At 46.5% G+C, this 20405-nt stretch overlaps 1 protein-coding gene across 7 annotated transcripts in view; it reads right to left on the bottom strand.

Annotated features, from left to right (window-relative positions):
- LOC129860364 (retinoic acid receptor alpha-like) overlaps positions 1–20405 on the bottom strand; it is a 221807-nt gene that overhangs the window by 7088 nt on the left and 194314 nt on the right. For 3 of the 7 annotated variants that reach the window (XM_055930705.1, XM_055930704.1, XM_055930703.1), the window contains 4 exons: positions 16483–16631; positions 9228–9369; positions 7188–7304; positions 4466–4626 (listed from right to left, as the gene is read on the bottom strand). In XM_055930705.1, coding sequence (XP_055786680.1) covers positions 4466–4626; positions 7188–7304; positions 9228–9369; positions 16483–16631 — 569 coding nt within the window. Of the gene's footprint in view, positions 1–4465; positions 4627–7187; positions 7305–9217; positions 9370–16482; positions 16632–20405 lie in introns of those variants that run through there. The other 4 variants (XM_055930707.1, XM_055930706.1, XM_055930709.1 and 1 more) reach the window with 3 other exon arrangements.

Here is a 20405-nt window from a genome sequence, read left to right as displayed (position 1 = left end):
TTGGTCAGGTTGGTGACCAAGAAACCGATGGTCACTCTGACAGAGCTCCAGAGTTCCTCTGTGGAGATGGGAGAACCTTCCAGAAGGAGAACCATCTCAGCAGCAATCCGCAAAAACAGGCCTTTATGGTAGAGTGGCCAGACGCAAGACACTCCTCAGTAAATGGCACATGACAGCCCACTTGGAGTTTACCAAAAGGTACCTAAAGACTCTCAGACCATGAGAAACAAGATTCTCTGGTCTGACGAAACTAAGATTGAACTCTTTTGCCTGAATATAAAGTGTCACGTCTGGAGGAAACCTGGCACCATCCCTACGGTGAAGCACGGTGGTGGAAGCATCATGCTGTGGGGATGTTTTCAGCGGCAGGGACTAGGAGACTAGTCAGGATCGAGGGAAAGATGAACGGAGCAAAGTTCAGAAAGATCCTTGATGAAAACCTGCTCCAGAGCGCTCAGGACCTCAGACTGGGCGAAGGTTCACCTTCCAACAGGACAACAACCTTAAGCACACAGACAAGACAACGCAGGAATGGCTTCGGGACAAGTCTCTGAGCGTCCCAGCCAGGGCCCGGACATGAACCGGATCGAGCATCTTTGGAGGAACCTGAAAATAGCTGTGCAGCAACGCTCCCCATCCAACCTGACAGATTGAGAGGTTCTGCAGAGAATGGGAGAAACTCCCCAAACACAGATGTGTCAAGCTTGTAGCGTCATACCCAAGACTCAAGGGTGTAATCACTGCCAAAGGTGCTTCAGAGTACTGATTAAAGGGTCTGAATAATTACCGTTGAAGTTGGAAGTTTACATACACCTTAGCCAAATACATTTAAACTCAGTTTTTTTTCATAATTCCTGACATTTAATCCTAGTAGAAATTCCCTGTCTAAGGTCAGTTAGGATCACCACTTTATTTTAAGAGTGTGAAATGTCAGAATAATAGTAGAGAGACCAATATATTTCAACTTTTACCCTTTTTCCCCTTTCATCACATTCCCAGAGGGTCAGAAGTTTACATACACTCAATTAGTATTTGGTAGCATTGCCTATAAATTGTTTAACTCGGGTCAAACGTTTCGGGTAGCCTTCCACAAGATTCCCACAATAAGTTGGGTGAATTTTGGCTTTTTCAGTTGTGCCAACACATTTTCTATAGGATTGAGGTCAGGGCTTTGTGATGGCCACTCCAATGCCTTGACTTTGTTGTCCTTAAGCCACAACTTGGGGTCATTGTCCATTTGGAAGACCCATTTGCGACCAAGCTTTAACTTCCTGACTGATGTCTTGAGATGTTGCTTCAATATATCCACATCATTTTCCTGCCTCATGATGCCATCTATTTTGTGAAGTGCAGTGTCCCTCCTGCAGCAGAGCACCCCCCACCACATGATGCTGCCACCCCCGTGCTTCACGGTTGGAATGGTGTTCTTCGGCTTGCTAGCCTCCCCCTTTTTCCTCCAAACATTACAATGGCCATTATGGCCAAGCAGTTCTATTTTTGTTTCATCAGACCAGAGGACATTTCTCCAAAAAGTACGATCTTTGTCCACATGTGCAGTTGCAAACCAGTCTGGCTTTTTATGGCGGTTTTGGAGCAGTGGCTCCTACCTTTCTGAGCAGCCTTTCAGGTTATGTTGATATAGGACTCGTTTTACTGTGGATATAGATACTTTTGTACCCGTTTCCTCCAGAATCTTCACAAGGTGCTTTGCTGCTGTTCTGGGATTGATTTGCATTTTCCGCACCAAAGTACGTTCATCTCTAGGAGACAGAACACGTCTCCTTCCTGAGCGGTATGACAGCTGCATGGTCCCATGGTGTTTATACTTGCATACTATTGTTTGTACAGATGAACGTGGTATCTTCAGGCATTTGGAAATTGCTCCCAAGGATGAACCAGACTTGTGGAGGTCTACAATTTTTTTTCTGAGGTCTTGGCTGATTTCTTTTGATTTCCCCATGATGTCAAGCCAAGAGACACTGAGTTTGAAGGTAGGCCTTGAAATACATCCACAGGTACACCTCCAATTGACTCAAATGATGTCAATTAGCCTATCAGAAGCTTCTAAGCCATGACATCATTTTCTGGAATTTTCCAAGCTGTTTAAAGGCACAGTCAACTTAGTGTATGTAAACTTCTGACCCACTGGAACTGTGATACAGTGAATTAAGTGAAATAATCTGTCTTTAAACAATTGTTGGAAAAATGATTTAACAAGAAATTTGTGGAGTGGTTGAAAAACGAGTTTTAATGACGCCAACCTAAGTGTATGTAAACTTCCGACTTCAATTGTAAGTAAATGTGATATTTCAGTTTTTTTTTTTTTTTTTTTGCAAAAAATAAATAAAGGCACCTGTATATTATTTTTTTTATAATTTTTTTTATTTTTTTACCTTTATTTAACTAGGCAAGTCAGTTAAGAACAAATTCTTATTTTCAATGACGGCCTAGGAACAGTGGGTTAATTGCCAGTTCAGGGGCAGAACGACAGATTTGTACCTTGTCAGCTCGGGGATTTGAACTTGCAACCTTCCGGTTACTAGTCCAACGCTCTAACCACTAGGCTACCCTGCCGCCCTGCCGCCCCACTGTCAGATATAGAGTTGAAATGTATTCCATTTTGAGTTTGCATGCCAATATTACACTTCATATACACTGCTCAAAAAAATTAAAGGGAACACTAAAATAACACATCCTAGATCTGAATGAATGAAATATTCTTATTAAATACTTTTTTCTTTACATAGTTGAATGTGCTGACAACAAAATCACACAAAAATGATCAATGGAAATCAAATTTATCAACCCATGAAGGTCTGGATTTGGAGTCACACTCAAAATTAAAGTGGAAAACCACACTACAGGCTGATCCAACTTGTAATGTAATGTAATGTCCTTAAAACAAGTCAAATTGAGGCTCAGTAGTGTGTGTGGCCTCCACGTGCCTGTATGACCTCCCTACAACGCCTGGGCATGCTCCTGATGAGGTGGCGGATGGTCTCCCGAGGGATCTCCTCCCAGACCTGGACTAAAGCATCCACCAACTCCTGGACAGTCTGTGGTGCAACGTGACGTTGGTGGATGGAGCGAGACATGATGTCCCAGATGTGCTCAATTGGATTCAGGTCTGGGGAACGGGCGGGCCAGTCCATAGCATCAATGCCTTCCTCTTGCAGGAACTGTTGACACACTCCAGCCACATGAGGTCTAGCATTGGCATGCATTAGGAGGAACCCAGGGCCAACCGCACCAGCATATGGTCTCACAAGGGGTCTGAGGATCTCATCTCGGTACCTAATAGCAGTCAGGCTACCTCTGGCGAGCACATGGAGGGCTGTGCGGCCCCACAAAGAAATGCCACCACACACCATGACTGACCCATCGCCAAACCGGTCATGCTGGAGGATGTCGCAGGCAGCAGAACGTTCTCCACGGCGTCTCCAGACTCTGTCACGTCTGTCACATGTGCTCACGTGCTCAGTGTGAACCTGCTTTCATCTGTGAAGAGCACAGGGCGCCAGTGGCGAATTTGCCAATCTTGGTGTTCTCTGGCAAATGCCAAACATCCTGCACGGTGTTGGGCTGTAAGCACAACCCCCACCTGTGGACGTCGGTCCCTCATACCACCCCCATGGAGTCTGTTTCTGACCGTTTGAGCAGACACATGCACATTTGTGGCCTGCTGGAGGTCATTTTGCAGGGCTCTGGCAGTGCTCCTCCTTGCACAAAGGCGGAGGTAGCGGTCCTGCTGCTGGGTTGTTGGCCTCCTAAGGCCTCCTCCACGTCTCCTGATGTACTGGCCTATCTCCTGGTAGCGCCTCCATGCTCTGGACACTACGCTGACAGACACAGCAAACCTTCTTGCCACAGGTCGCATTGATGTGCCATCCTGGATGAGCTGCACTACCTGAGCCACTTGTGTGGGTTGTAGACTCCGTCTCATGCTACCACTAGAGTGAGAGCACCGTCAGCATTCAAAAGTGACCAAAACATCAGCCAGGAAGCATAGGAACTGAGAAGTGGTCACCACCTGCAGAACCACTCCTTTATTGGGGGTGTCTTGCTAATTGCCTATAATTTCTACCTGTTGTCTTTTCCATTTGCACAACAGCATGTGAAATGTATTGTCAATCAGTGTTGCTTCCTAAGTGGACAGTTTGATTTCACAGAAGTGTGATTGACTTGGAGTTACATTGTGTTGTTTAAGTGTTCCCTTTATTTTTTTTGAGCAGTGTATATCACAGAAGACTGAAATACCATAACCGTTTGACATAGAAAGACTGGATATTTTAAATGAATCATGAAAAATATGAATTACATTCCAGCCATGAGTCCACTAGGTCATTTGACTGCAGGAAAGGGCTACAATATCAAACGACAGATGAGTGAATCCACTACACTGGTTTGTCTATAAGATTGCACATACACAAACACGCACTCGTTCTCTAAGTATTGTGGTGCTCACCGTGGTGTATTTGCCCAGCTGGCAGAGCGAAGGGAAGGTCTCCTTATGCGCCTTGCTGACCCTGTTAATCATCTGCTCCGTCTCAATGCTCAGCACGTAGCTCTCCGGGCACTCCTGCTTCTTCTCATCCTTCTTCTTCTTGTTCCGGTCATTCCTCACCGCTGAAGGGAGAGAGAGAGAAGGAAGAGAAGCAGGGTTTAGATACAGGGCGGATATTTAGGAGTGGAATGTAGAAGTTAAATAAAAAATAAAAAGGTTTGTTGAAAAGGGGGCTTTACAAACAGTCTAGGCAGGATACTGCATTTCCCGCCTTAACTAGAAAGCAATTCTGATATCAGTGACAGAAAGAATGGCAAGACCATTAGTGAAATTAAACCGTGGGTGAAGCACCCATGACTTTACTTGCGTTGGGGGAACAAATCGTGGAACAGTACTCAAATTGCGTGGGTATCTAAACCGAAACAAAGAGGGGACTGAGATATAAACAAGAGGTAGCAAAAGGGCAAGAGCAGGAGGTAGTGTAGGTAGGCTAGCTAGCAGGACAGGTACACGACGGAAGAGGATGATTAAGTTGAGGTAGGAGAACGAAAAAGCTGCGAGGGCCACTGTAGCTAAGAAGCTACCACAACACATTCCAGCTCTGATCCCAGCTGGGAAGATAAACGACCATGAGAGGTCAGCGAAGGGGGGAGAGCGATATCACTGAGGAAAAGCCCTGGAATAATCCAAAAAGAAAGCTGGAGAAATGCCATTCCCTCCTCGAATGTAGCTAAACTTACTCCCGAAATGACAAACACACCAGCCGTCGCTGTTTTAAGCATTGGAAAGCCATTAGGGTATATCCAGCCCCCCCCCCCCTCCTCCTCAGGGTGTATAGGTCTGACAGGGGGGTGAAGGGGGGCAGGTTAGGTGATAAATAGCGTTGGCGTATAAGGTTATACGTAATGCTGATAAATTGCTACTGCTTTCATTAGAGGCCCCGGCTAATCTAATAACATAATATGACAAATATCCAGGCAGTAATGGTTTAAAGGGCTCGGCTGAGCCCACACCCCCGCACGCTGCACAACCCCCTCCAGCATTCGCGCTCTCACTCATTCTTTCTCTTTCTTCCTTGCCGTCACACATTCCTCTCTTGCTCTCGTCTAATCCTCACGAGCTAGCTTGCTCCCCTTGTCCGTGTCCCGCTCTCTCTCTCTCTCCAAGCGTCACGTGTTATCTGATAGCTCTTCCCTGTGTTTTTGTTCCCCCTCTTCTCTCCTCCCTCTTTCTCCAGTCACCAGCTGTAGCCCCGGTAAGTGGGGTCGTTTCTGTGCAGACCCAGCGGTCCCAGACCTCGACCCAGAGGTTACCCCTTACAGATCTTGGATCAGCTTCCCCATGTCCAAAATCCTAACCTTAACCATTAAGAAGGGTACACAAAACGGACCATAGATTAGTGTCTGTCTAAGGGGCAACATCTGACAGGGGGAACTGGCCCTGGGCCAGCCAGAGAGGGATTCACCATACAGGGACAACGCTCATTAATCAGTTCGCAGACAGGCCTTCCTCCCTTGGATAACTTCGAGAGAGACAGGGGGGGGCTTCAAGTCTAGGAGTCAAACATCACACAACAGCAGAACGTTTGCGTTGCTAAGTAAGCTCACCATCACATCACAAAGACCCAAGGGACTGCAGATGAAATTAGCCTTAAAAAAAAAAAATCACTTCTTTACATCTACACAGCTATGCATTGCCAACTGCTATTTGTCCTTACCACGAAGTCCATCCACCTTTAAAAGGAACTGCCAGGTGAGGAGAGCTGAGAATTCTAAGTGATGCGAGAATGTGTGTGCATGTGTGTTCGTGAGAGAGTCTCGGGCCCTCCCCTGCTCACTGTGGCTGTCAAAGTGACTCAGCGGCCCCGTCGCCATTAGGGGTCCGCTGGAGACGTTAAATTAATTCCTAAATAAAAGTAGGGCATCCTTAACGCAGAGACATTACCCGCGCTGACAAATTGGCACCGCAATCATAAGCCGCACAACACAATTTAATGCAGTCATTAAAGAACCATTAGCCGGGCCTCGCGATCAGTCATGGAGAATTGCCCGCGTGCAATAACTGGCGGGAGATCCATAGCAGGGCTAGCGAGGAGGAGAAATACAACAGCCGTCCGCATTGTTGTGTGTGTGTGTGTGTGTGTAAACCGTGAATAGTGTCTACGTGAATCCTTTGTTTAATCTACGAGGGATTGCGTCTAGCATTCTCAAATGGTACGACCGTGTAGCATCGTCTTGCACACTGATATGACCCACACACTAGCAGTATCTTCATTGTAGCGAACAGTATTGCATTGTGTGCGGTATGCTAGAAGCAATACACAGACACCCATCAAATCGGGGATTTCATAATATAAAAAGGCTGCTTCTGACAATGTGTCTGCATGAATCTGTATGAATATGTGCACGTGTGTATATGCCTGTGTGTGCGAGAAAGAGAGAGGGAGGCCCGGCAGACAGACAGATAATTTGAGGGAGGAAAATGAAAACTGCGACAGGTCGTCCGTCACACAGATGAAATTCAATGGAAAGATAAATATGTCAATGTTCCCCTGCTTCTCCTGCCTGCCTCTCCCTCGCCGCTCTGTAGCGGCGGAGCAACGATGAAACGTGTTGGAGATGAAAACAGGGGATGAGGGATGGAGGGGACAGAGGAAGGGGGGTTTGGGGGAGTGGCTGCTTACCCGGGGGAGCTGCCCTGTCCGCCCCTGGCCCCCCAGTCTGTCCCCTCCCGGTCTCCAATGGTGGGGGCGGCGGCTGGGGGCCCAACACCATCCCGCCTTTGGAGCTGGAGCGAGGAGCTGAGGCGACAAAGGAGGGGTACAGGTTTACCCCCTTGACAGGGCACAAACTAACACAGGGCTCTCCCTAGCACAGTAAAGTCACCCCCACAACCACACACCCCCTAGCACAGTAACACGGGGGGGAAAAGTTCATGCTGGTAGGATGGGGTCATGTATACTGAAATGGACGATCATATAACCTGAATGTTAATAACCAAATGCAAAACACGACTCAACAAATCCTACAACTTGAATGGGCACATTCTCTGTCGCACACAGACTATATTCTACACACAAATTCGCCGGTAGACAATAGACATCGTACAAACGGAGAAACATGTAGTACATCAGACTCAGTTAGAAACCAAATACAACCCCCCCCCCCCCCCCCCCAACTTCATAACATACATCAACTCAACACTCTACACGCAGTTGACGGAACGCCTAAGAAAAAAGAAAGAAAAAAAAAAAAGTCGACATTGACATTGAAAAAGAGCATTTACCAGCCCTGCCTTTCCTTGACGCCACTCGGGCTCTCTCGGGCTTTCCGTGTTAACCCCATCCCTCTTTCATCCTCTCCCTCTCTCCGCCTTGGCATGGCCACCTGGCACTGGCAGCGATGCCGGAGTTGTCGGAGCGGACGCAAGGTCACCGAGATGTCCCCTAGCAGAGTGGCCGCTCCTCCCAGCCTCCGCGGTGGCTCCCCGCAGGCCCCCAGATGGCCAGATCCTCGCCCCCCCCCCCCCCACCACCACCCCTTTCGAAGTAGCACCGCGACACGGCCAAAGTTATCAGCCAGGACACAAATCAACACTACACCCTCACTTACCAGACACCAACATTACCCTCTAGTACAAACACAACGACTAAATAGGAGGGAGTACGGGAGTAAGAGTGAACCTATATGGGCTCTTCTTTAACTTGACATAGAAGTTAGCCCTTAGGGAGATGGACAGAAGAAACATCTGAGCCTGTCTCGGTTGTTTTTTAACATCAGCCGTGCAGTAGACTATCTCCCCCGTCTGTCCCTGTTGTGGGTGTTGCAGAGCTGCCTGCCGTGATCGTTATAACCATGATTAATGGGCCCGTTCAGAGGTAAGGAGCGCTGAGGATAACTTACTTTGCAGTAAGCCTCAGACAGCCCGCCGCGTGGGGAACTCGCAGAGCATTACAGTGTCATGAAGAGGGTAAATGCCATAGCAGAGAGACGACAGAGAGAGGGATGGAGGAGGGAAAGGGCTGAGAGGGTCTGTGTGTGCTTGCCTGCGTGAGTATATTTGCTATGTATACAGTTTGGACGTGTGTGTGTGTGTGTGTGTGTGTGTGTGTGTGTGTGTGTGTGTGTGTTGGTAGGCTGAGGTAAGGCCCCTCCGGCCATTGGTCTTCCCTCTCACCTCCACCAATTAGCTTATGTGGTCTGACAGTGTGTGTGTGTGTGTGTGTGTGTTCACACAGCCCCCGGGATGCCCTGATCAGAGGCGAAGCCTGCTCTTTCACTCTCCGCAGGCGCTAACATATTCATCACAGAGGCCCACCAAGCTACCACCATTACTGTGCAAAGCCAAACTGTGTATTGGGCCAGTGCCGCACGCACACGTACACAGTTATGAGGCTTTATGACAGAGAACGACGGGGATCGGAGTACGTGTTGCCTGTTGGCTCAGAGGTTACAGGCTGGCGTGGCTGGCGTAGTGTAGTTCAGTGATATACTAGCAATCAGAACTCAATCAAACACGTAGACATTTCATCCCAGATGGGACCCAGTCGAACGGAAATGAAAGGACTGTCCCGATCGTCTGTGAATAGTTTGGATGACGCCATGCCCTCTGACTGTAGTGTGGTTGATGGCCTGACTGGAAGGGTGTCGTGTATGGTGTACCGCGGTTAGGGTTGGCACTGGCAGGTTGTCGTAGTGTAATATAGTAGCGCACCACTACTCACACTCCTTGGACATGCCCACTTCCAAGCACTTCTGCAGCCGGCAGTACTGGCAGCGGTTCCTGGTGACCTTGTTGATGATGCAGTTCTTCTCCCGATGACACGTATACACCATGCTCTTCTGGATGCTCCTCCGAAAGAAGCCCTGGAGGACAGAGGGACGGAGAGAGAGATAGGAGAAGAAAAAAACAAGGGAGCAAGAGAAAAGAGATGGGAAAGAAGGAGAGAGACATTGTCAGTGTGTGTGTGTGTGTGTGTGTGTGTGTGTGTGTGTGTGTAGATTCAAGAACCTACAGATAACAGTACTGGAGTGTGGCCATATGCTCCACAATTAAAGGCAACGAGCTACCAAACACTAAGCTCTTGAAAGTCTTAGCAATGAGTCATCGGTAGGAGAAGAAAATATTAACTCATGTTGCCATCTCATGAGATCACCTTCCTACCTTGGCAATGGAGCATTAGGGACATTGAGAGATGCTTTAAGGATGTTAAGTAAGTCAAAACGGGTTGGGGATACAAAACGCAGAGTCCACTAGCCTCTAGCTACCTATCAATGCCCTACTTTAAATCTTGATATGGCCCGGCAAAAACAATTCTGGGTGGAGGCCAACATCATTACAGAGAGAACATTGGTTTAAAACGCTTACAAGTACTCTGAATCTAAAAGGATGAGCGGACATCTGAAACAAAATGAAAGGACAGGAGGGGGGGGGCGCAAGAAAGCACATCAAAATGGACCCGTCTCTCATTGTGAAGAATAGACACTAGAGTGAAACCTTTGTCTTTTTAGAATTGAATCAAGAATGGATATCACAATACACAACACTAAACCATGAGTCTCAAAGCTGCAAAACCTAAAAACCATAGCAATACAATGTCGACCATCCGAGGCATCTACCCACTTTGTGTATTCCCAAAGAACGCAATATGGCACAAAGGCAGATACTGTAGAAGATGCCAAGAGGAGATTAGCTCTCTGGTCGACAGATGGCCCATGCACTAAAGACCACAATTTGTCCTTCCTGGATCACCATCTATCCTTCGCTCTCCTGGTCCTCCCCTCCTGAGAAGAGAGATGGGAGGCTGGTGGGACGTGTTTCACGTTTTATTAGCTCGTATGTACAGGGCACACATTGTATATACTGTCCAACGAAATGCTTACTTGGAGGTTCCTTCGACAATGCAACAACAATAAGAAATAAAATATAATACAAAACATAAAGTACACGACTCAGTAGAATAAACATTTAACCATAAGTATAATAATTATAGTGCAATATTTACACATTTATCAGGGAAAGAGGGATTGGTGGGCAAGTGTTTAAATTATGCAGTATTAGCAATAGTAAATAAGAGTTTGGTAGCAGCAGGTGTGATGTGTGTGTAGCATGAATGTGTGTGTACGTGTATATATGTGTCTATGTGGGTGTGTGAGCGCTAAGGTGCGGCGAGTCAGTTCAGGTGGTCTGTCCAGTTCAAGTCTTTAGCAGTCTGATGGCTTGTAGACAGAAACGGTCTGTGAGCCTGTCGGTATCAGCCCTTATGCTCCAAACCAGTCTGCCCGACGATAAGGAAGTGAACAACTCGTGGATGGGGTGTGTCGGGACTTCCTCAAGCATCGTTTCAAGTAGATGTCCTGGATGGCTGTGAAACACGGCCCCAGTGATGTACTGGAGGGCCTTGCGGTCGTAGATGGAGTGATTCCTGTACCAGGCCGTGATGCAACTGGTCAAGACGCTCTCGATGGTGCAGTATTGAGAGGACTCGGGGGTAGCATTTCTTTAGCAGCCTTAGGAAGAAGGGGCGCAGTTGCACCCTCTTGACACGAGTGGGGGTGTTGTTGGTCCAACTCAAGTCCTCTGTGATTTGGACGCGGAGGAGTGAAACCTTCGTCTGACTCTCTCTACTGCAGTCCCGTTGATGTGGATCCGATGTATACGAACACACCCGGCCTGCACAGCGGGAAACGAGTCGCACAAGATTTGAATATAACGTTTCAGATGAAGTTTGGAATGACACATGTTCATATGTGCAACATCTAAAGTACCGCATCACTATACTGACAACTTTGTCGTTTTTCTGTTCATGGTGTTTTCAGGGCCCCCATACTGCACAACGAGAATGAGGAAGTTATTCACTGTCTGGGGTAAGTTTATCAAAAACAAGTGAAATCACAAAAAAAGGTGCCTGGACTCTTCTATAACATACCATTTACATTTAAAAAAGCAAACAGATTTGGTTGTAAAAAAATAACTTCTCCTTTAATGGATTATCACCAAAGAACCGCATGTTATGCAGGTTTGTATGCCGTCCCAGAATAGATGGAAACTGGCTGAGACTCTGTTACCAAGCACTAATTAGAGATTTTTGGCATGAAAGATACATTCGAACAATGGCGTGTTAGTATTGCATTAAAGCACTAACAAATACCTACAAAAACATGCGTAGCATTAAGACTTGGCCCTGACTACAGAAAAGATGTCCATTTTATAGTGAGAGTGAGACTCCATTACTTACATCTAGGTCCTATCTCTAAAACAAATTAGGATCCAGTCATAACATAAACAAAATACACGACAGGACAACAAGCTACGGCTTCAAAGCCAATCAATAGCCGATATCTAACGACCTGCCAGTGACCCTGGTGTGTCTCCCTGTGATCCGTTGGTGCCCTGACCTTGACCCTGTTGGCCACAGGGGGATTGACCCAGTCCCTTTGACATATAAAAAAGGGGACAACCAATCCCTCCAATACCACGCCTCAGGTGGCCCTGGGGATTGGACCTCTCCTCATGGTTAGCCATTGTCCCTCCCCATCCCCATTAAGAGTCATTGCTTCCTGGGCGCCTTAAGCCTCTTTTTGTATAAGCGCTAATCCGCCAGACGACAAGAGCCCTCAGCAGGCCTGTCAGCCACCCTGCAGCGTTCTGAGGAGAGGAGCGCGGAGAGATGAAGGGGGGAGGGAGGAATGGAGGAGATGGGGCAGGGGGGGGGGTTAAATATGTGTGTGTGTGTGTGTGTGTGTGTGTGTGTGTGGCTTGTACAATCCATTCTGTGTACTGTAGATATGCACCTGATGTATGGGCGGCAGGTAGCCTGGTGGTTAGCGCATTGGGCCAGTAACCGAAAGGTTGGTGAATCGAATCCCTGAGCTGACAAGGTAAAAATCTGTTGTTCCGCCACCGAAACAAGACAGTCAACCCACTGTTCCGTCATTGTAAATAAGAATTTGATATTAACCGACTTGCCTAGTTAAACAAAGGTTAAATAAAAAATGTAAAAACAGAATTTCTTGGCTTGCAAGGTCTCGCAACTTCAGTAAAGCAGGTTTGGATATTCGACACCAAAAGACTGAACACACTCCTATCATTAGCGAAGAGAAAGAGCCGGCCAACCATCTGCGCTGTGATTACCATTTTGTGGTGGGTTTTTAAATGTGGGGGATGTGTGTGCGCGCGTTTCTACATTTGTATGCGCATGTGGGTGTGTGTTGTTTACTCTGCTTTTTACTGATCAGTCTATGAAAATGCCCCTTTTGTTACTAATTTAACCAGAACCATGCATAATGCACATTCACTAATAATGACCAACTTCTTGTAGCAGCCATTATAGAACATTAACACAGATCTCAAACAAATCAAGCAAAAGCCCGTGTGCTAGTGAGTTGCCAGCTAATCTTTATATTTAAAGGCTAGCCAACTTGGATCTATTAGCTAGCTAACATGGTAGGACAGTGGAACTGCTATAAACACACCCTGTCCGTCGCCAGCTGTTTGAACAGCATGCTAGCCTGTCCACTTTGCTCCGATGTTGAAATCAAGTGCCCTACCTTACTTCTCAGAATATGAAAGAGTTGCCAAATCCTTATATAATTGTGTTTCATGTTTATTGCACATGTATAAAACACAGACGATACAGCGAGTATAATGGTTTTTGGCTAAAATGCTGCTAGCGGTACCGACAAAACTGAACATACATTTCCCAGAATCAATGTTTATTGATACTCCCGTTTTAGTAGTGTCTGCTGTGCGTGCAATTTGAGGGGTTGAGACATAAAAAGGGTTCGTTAGAAATAATGTCTCAGTGTGTTTCGGTGTCCATATGACCGATTCGGTTGGACCAATGCTCAAATGCAAATAGCGAGTTGAAACCGCTCGTCACAGAGGAAGAAGTGAGCTCTCATCTTTGTTGTTGTGAGTGGTAGGAAGAGGGGCTTGGTGTGTGTGTGTGTGTGTGTGTAAATGGAAAGATGCACACAGCACAGAAGTAGCGAAGGAGACCAGACCAAAAAGACAACATGAGAACAAGCGGACATAATAACAAATGATTCTCGTGATACTGGCATTAGGAATATCGTGCTAAAACGAATTCAAATGAATTTGATCTAAAAATCGGCCAACCCTACGACAGGCACATTACTAAAGATGTGAATCTTTAACAAGGCCAGCTAAAAAGACTGCAACAGAGAGAGGAGCGATGGCGGGGGCTTAAGATGTTAAGTGTCTTTACGTCACAAAAAAAAAAAGGCTTCATGCTGTGCATCGATGCTTCCGAGACAATAAATGAGGAGAGCGTACACATTTTATGTTAATGTGTTTATATCTGGGAGAACGACAGGGAATGAGAGAGAGAGAAAAAAAAGAGACTCCGCTTCAACAACAAACAAATGAGCCGTCTCTAAGTAGTTTGGTCTGACATTATTCCTCGCCGCACCCTAGGGTTGGGTTTTGTAGATGGGCTAGTTAAGGAAGTGCTAAATTGCTAACCCTCAACTTACCCCGGTCTCCGATGAGTGGCCGTATATACAGTGCCTTCGGAAAGTATATAGACCCCTTGACTTTTTCCACATTTTGTTACGTTACAGCCTTATTCTAAAATTGATTCAATTGTATTTTTTCCTCATCAATCTACACAATACCCCATAACGACAAAGAAAAAACAGGTTGACATTTTTTCTCATTTATTAAAAATAAGAACTGAATTATCACATTTACATAACTATTCAGACCCTTTACTCAGTACTTTGTTGAAGCACCTTTGGCAGCAATTACAGCATCGAGTCTTCTTGGGTATGACGCTACAAGCTTGGCACACATGTATTTGGGGAGTTTCTCCCATTCTTCTCTGCAGATCCTCTCAAGCTCTGTCAGTTTGGAAGGGGAGCGTTGCTACACAGCTATTTTCAGGTCTTTCCAGAGATGTTTGATCGGTTTCAAGTCCAGGCTCTGGCTGGGCTACTCAAGGACATTCAGAGACTTGTTCCGAAGCCACTCCTACATTGTCTTGGCTGTGTGCTTAGGGTCGTTGTGCTGTTGGAAGGTGAACCTTCACCCCAGTCTGAAGTCCTGAGCGCTCTGGATCAGGTTTTCATCAAGGACCTCTGTACTTTGCTCTGTTTATCTTTGCCTCAATCCTGACTAGTCTCCCAGTCCCTACCGCTGAAAAACATCCCCACAGTATTGATGTTTTCACCACCATGGTGCCAGGTTTCCTACAGACGGGAAGCTTGGCATTTAGACCAAAGACTTCAATCTTGGTTTCATCAGACCAGAGAATCTTGTTTCTCATGGTCTGAGAGTCTTTAAGTGCCTTTTGGCAAACTGCAAGCGGGCTGTCATGTGTCTTTTAGTGAGGAGTGGCTTCCGTCTGGCCAACCTTCCATAAAGGCCTGATTGATGGAGTGCTGCTGAGATGGTCCTTCTGGAAGGTTCTCCCATCTCCACAGAGGAACTCTGGAGAGGGGAGGCGGGGGGCGAAGGCTGAATTCTTCAAAGTTCTGCTCTCCCCAGGACGCCCGGCTGGGGGGCGGAGACTAGCAGCTGGCGTTGGGGTAGCTACCACCCGGAAGGGATGTGCACGCAAACATGTACGTGTGCACGCACAGCATCCTGAGTCAGTGAGCTTAAGCAGAGCAGGAAAGTGACACGAGCATGGGTGCCAGTTGGTTTCTGATACAGCCAACAGTCATACCCATGCTTTCACACTGACTGAGACCACACACACACGCACGCAACCTTAGCCTATTTAAATCAGGGCCTATTTTTGTGAAGTTAAGAGACACATTAAAAGCTATTGAGGACGTGCAACAGGCAACTCTGTCAAGTGGGGCTTTTCTGCCCCCCGCAAGAGGCAAGTTAAGGCTTTATTTACTTTGTATACATTTCTTTTAGAGGGTAGGTTAAGTTTCAATGAACGCACAGAGGCGAGACCTTGCCTCGCGCTACTGTGTTAAAACAGGACTGTGTGCTCAAGAAACTCTACTCTTTTCCCCCTCCCCTTTCCATCATCTCGACTCGCCTCCTCTCCGGTCCTGTCCTTTCCATCTTCTCATCTGTCCTCTCCTTCTTTCCTTCTCACCATCTACCTAATCCCCTCATCTCCACCCTGGATGCAACCAGGTTCCCATCCTGCAGCGCCTCTCCCCGTTCCTCCCTCTCTCCAGCCATTCCCCCTACAAGCCAGGTGTTATCTTCCCTGGGCCCAGCCATGTGAGGCAGGCCTAATGGGCACCTGTCACCACCACAGCCAGTCATCCAGCCTCCCTCTCTGTCTGCCTGCCAGTCTCAGGCCTTCGCCCTGCCCTCAACCTCCATGCATGGCAGATGAACGGCGAGTCCTCCAGAGCACCACTGCTGACGCAAGCTTTCGCAGGCTTACACAACTCCACGACCCCGTCTTATGAAACGCAGTACTGCAGATAAGGAAGCAGGAGCCAGATACCACTTCAGAGTGCAGAATGCCACCTGGCAGAGACACCCACTCAAGACAATGACTTCATTTGGAGTTGGACAGATACAGCAGCTAGACACTCAAACTGAAGCCACTTAAAGAAACAATTCCTCACATAGTTAATGAGAACTGTATAGTGCAATATTGAAGCATAGCCCAGATCTGACAGTCCCATCATGTATAGATATAGGAGGGGTGTGCCATAAGCGATGACATAAGCAAATGGCCCAGTTCACTCTTTATAGGGCGTCCCCAAATGCACCCCAACCAATCTATGTATATTCTGAACTTCAGATAATGCTGATGCTTTATACTAGGATTATAGTTGGGCCTTAGGGCGATGGTCTCCTGGGACTGGGTACTACCATTCCAAACCAGGACAAGTGTTATAAATATCAACATGGGGACCCCAATATGCATTGGTCCAGCCCGTTCACAGGATACCCCTCAGAAGCAACCGACGATTGAACCCTGGATCAAATAGTATAGAACAGAGTGGAATGGATGGCTATGTAAGGGTGTGTCTCACCTTGCAGCCTTCGCAGGCACTGACTCCATAGTGGTATCCTGAGGATTTGTCCTGGCACACGAAGCAGGGCTTGTAGACCCTCGGGGGAGGAGGGGGCGACGGCGGGCTTGGCACTATCTCCTCTGAGCTGGTACTCTGTGTCTCTATCGCTGCGGGAGAGAAAAGAGAGGGAGGCACACACACTCAGTGACAGAGGACAAGGACAATATCCTGGCAGGCTACTTCCGTATCCCGGACAAGAAAGGCTACTCTGGATATCGTCGAGAGCACTTGGCACAGTGAATCAAAGCAAGTCCAGAGACGCAGAGAAGAGAAAAGCAGGCCATTCTTGTTTACCAGTAACCTTAGTGGTTCCACGTATCAATCAAGACAACGTTAGCAGTGGAGGACACAGATAAGGGTGTCCTGGAATGGCTGTCGAGAGAAACTGGCTCACCCATCAGGGAAGGAACAAGACATAATAGTTTGCTCTCTAGGCCGTGTGTGAATGAATGGTGCTTCGAGCGGGGAAGAATGCTCTGCTGGACTGGCGTCCATTACGCTCTGTTGTGTAAGAGTTAAGTGTGCGTGGCCGAGGGTGTGCGGGCGGAATGGAGGTCATCGTGTTGGTTTCTCAAGGAGAGAAACGGGAAGGTGACTTAAGCTAAGGTCAAGGTGGACGTTGAGAACCAGACACCAAGGCTGTCCACGCGCAGTCACCCTCCCGACTTTCACTCTCTTTCTCTCTTGCCCTCATCCTCTCTCTCTCTCGCTCTCTCCCACACCTTTATTCTCTCTCCGTCTCTCTGGGGTGAAATAATAAACAAGACTAAAGACAGGAGTCACTCTCCCCAACTTTCTCTTTCTCTTTCCCTCTCTCTTTCTCTTGTTCTCATTCCTGGCCCTGAAAACAAACAAGGCTTAAGGCGGGAGAATTAACTGAGATAATCAGTCGGAATTCCCTTGTTACTTATTCGTGAAATAGATAGGAACGAACAGCTGACTGAAGACGGTGGGGCCAGGCATTCGAGTCAGTTTCTGCGGTAACATGGACTCTTAACGTGATCAAACTTTTTTTACTCCTGGCAGAAACAAGCAAGGTGTTTGCAAACGAGTCTTCGGTTACCTAGGCAACACCCGCAAAAATCCAGCAGCGGCACACACAGAATGAAATGAACAGGTTTGGAATCTCTAACCCTGGCAATTTGACTGGTAAACTCATGGGTACACTCGCAATGGCTGCCTGGTATTGTGATCCAATAACTTCCATGGTAATGTAGAATGTTCACTCAAATGATGTTAACTGATGTAATGGAAAGTATTTTTTTGTAATGTAAGTTGAGTTGAATAAACAAATCACAACACATATTGATGGGTACACTTCCTGCTTTAACTTCCTTTGCTCCTATGGGTACATTCACAATGGCCACCAGTAGGGTTGGGTGGTTTCCAGATTTTCATATCGTCATACCGTCCTTCTCTCATTCTGGGATTTACGGGTTAGTACACAGGGGGCGCCAAAAAAACGCAAAAAAAGACCATTGGGCATTTGTTACCAGAATGCTACGAAAATTTGCAAAAGTAATAGCGAATTTCTACAGAGGCTGCTAGCTAAATATGCTAACGATGAAAAACGAAAATAACCAAATTGCAACGACAGGCGATGCAGCTCATAGTTATACATACAGTGAATTCGGAAAGTATTCAGACCCCTTCCCATTTTAATTTTTTTTTTTTTTTTTTACAGCCTTATTCTAAAATTGATTAAATACAACATTTTCTCATACAATACCATACATACATACAAAACCCATAATGACAAAGCAAAAACAGGTTTTTATAAATTTTTGCAAATTATTTTTTTTTAATAAAGAAATAGTTTATTTACATAACTATTCAGACCCTTTGCTATGAGACTCGAAATTGAGCTCCGGTGCATCCATTGATCATTCTTGAGATGTTTCTACAACTTGGAGTCCACCTGTGGTATATTCAATTGATTGGACATGATTTGGAAAGGCACACACCTGTCTATATATATGCACAGTTGACAGTGCATGTCAGAGCAAAAACCAAGCCATGAGGTCGAAGGAATTGTCCGTAGAGCTCTGAGACAGGATTTTGTTGAGGCACAGATCTGGGGAAGGGTACCAAAAAATGTCTGCAGCATTGAAGGTCCCCAAGAACACAGTGGCCTCCATAATTCTTAGATGGAAGAAGTTTGGAACCACCAAGAACCTTCCTAGAGCTGGCCGCACGGCCAAACTGAGCAATCGGGGGGAAAGGGCCTTCGCCAGGGAGGTGACCAAGAAGCCGATGGTCACTCTGACAGAGCTCTAGAGTTCCTCTGTGGAGATGGGAGAACCAGAAGGACAACCATCTCTGCAGCATTCCAGCAATCAGGCCTTTATGGTAGAGTGGCCAGACAGAAGCCACTCCTCAGTAAAAGGCACATGACAGCCCACTTGGAGTTTGCCAAAAGGCACCTAAAGGACTCTCAGACCATGAGAAACAAGATTCTGTGGTCTGATGAAACCAAGAGTGAACTCTTTTGCCTGAATGCCAAGCATCACGTCTGGAGGAAACCTGGCACCATCCCTACGGTGAAGCATGATGGTGACGGTGTACAGACAACTCATCCAAAGGGCTTTGACTTCTCAAACACGGCAGAACGCTTACCTTACACAATACGATGCCCTGTCACCTTATTAAATGAGTGAATTACTTAGACAAGTAGCAAGTTAGGGGTCACGTCAACGCAGAACTGTTGTTCTGAAAGAAATATAATACGGCTCAGAAATCTCATGCAGCGTTTTGTAAACGCAGATACATGCTTCTGCTTGTAATTTCTGCCTGGCATCGGACACATGTTTGAGCACTAGGACTGATGTGTAGCATTTTACTGGGTGTAGACAGACTACTTTTCTCTGGTAAAATAACTAAGCAAAATATTAGGAAGTGTCGCTGGCTAGTCATTCTATGATAAACATACACAAATATAATGGTCATGCATCGTTTTTGCAACAACAAAATAAGTTTACCTCTGTGGCTGCCAGCCAAACAGCGGTCCACGTCTGTTCATGAAAACGAAGCTATTTTCTTCTGAATGTGTTGCACTAACGTAAAACTGCAGCTGCACGTCCCTGATCACTATATTTAAGCAAATATTTCAATATAAAAGCGACCCATCAATACACAGCTGGGCCCATCTTCTCCCGTTGTGCCTTTTACAAACACGCGACTGTCTCAACTGTTCAGGGGAACTAAACATGATTTACATTATGAAGCTGTAAAGGGTGAAATGAAGAGCGTGCTTTACAGTGGAAAGAAAATGATGTGAAACCTTCGGAATTACCTGGATTCATGCAGAAATTGGTCATAACATTTGACCTGATCTTCATCGAAGTCACAACAATAGACAAACAGTCTGATTAAACAGATAACACAACAACAAAAAATTCTACATTTTCATGTCTTTGTTGAACACACCGTGTAAACGTTCACAGGGGAAAAGGGAAAAGTATGTGAACCCTTGGATTTAATAACTGGTTGACCATTCTTTGGCAGCAATAACCTCAACCAAATGTTTTCTGTAGTTGCGGATCAGACCTGCACAACGGCCAGGAGGAATGTTGGACCATTCCGCTTTACAAAACTGTTTCAGTTCAGCAATATTCTTGGGATGTCTGGTGTGAACTGCTCAAGGTCATGCCACAGCATCTCAAAATTGGGTTGAGGTCAGGACTCTGACTGGGCCACACCAGAAGGCGTATTTTCTTCTGTTGAAGCCATTTGGTTGTTGATTTACTTCTGTGTTTCGGGCTGATGTCCTGTTGCATCACCCAACTTCTGTCGAGCTTCAATTGGCGGACAGATAGCCTTACATTCTCCTGCAAACTGTCTTGATAAACTTGGGAATTCATTTTTCCGTCTGATGGCAAGCT

This window comes from Salvelinus fontinalis, chromosome 8 (genome assembly GCF_029448725.1).
Source record: "Salvelinus fontinalis isolate EN_2023a chromosome 8, ASM2944872v1, whole genome shotgun sequence".
NCBI classification, from domain to species: Eukaryota; Metazoa; Chordata; class Actinopteri; order Salmoniformes; family Salmonidae; genus Salvelinus; species Salvelinus fontinalis.
The sequence above is the reverse complement of the archived record's forward strand: the minus strand, read 5'-3'. Positions and strand labels throughout refer to the sequence as shown.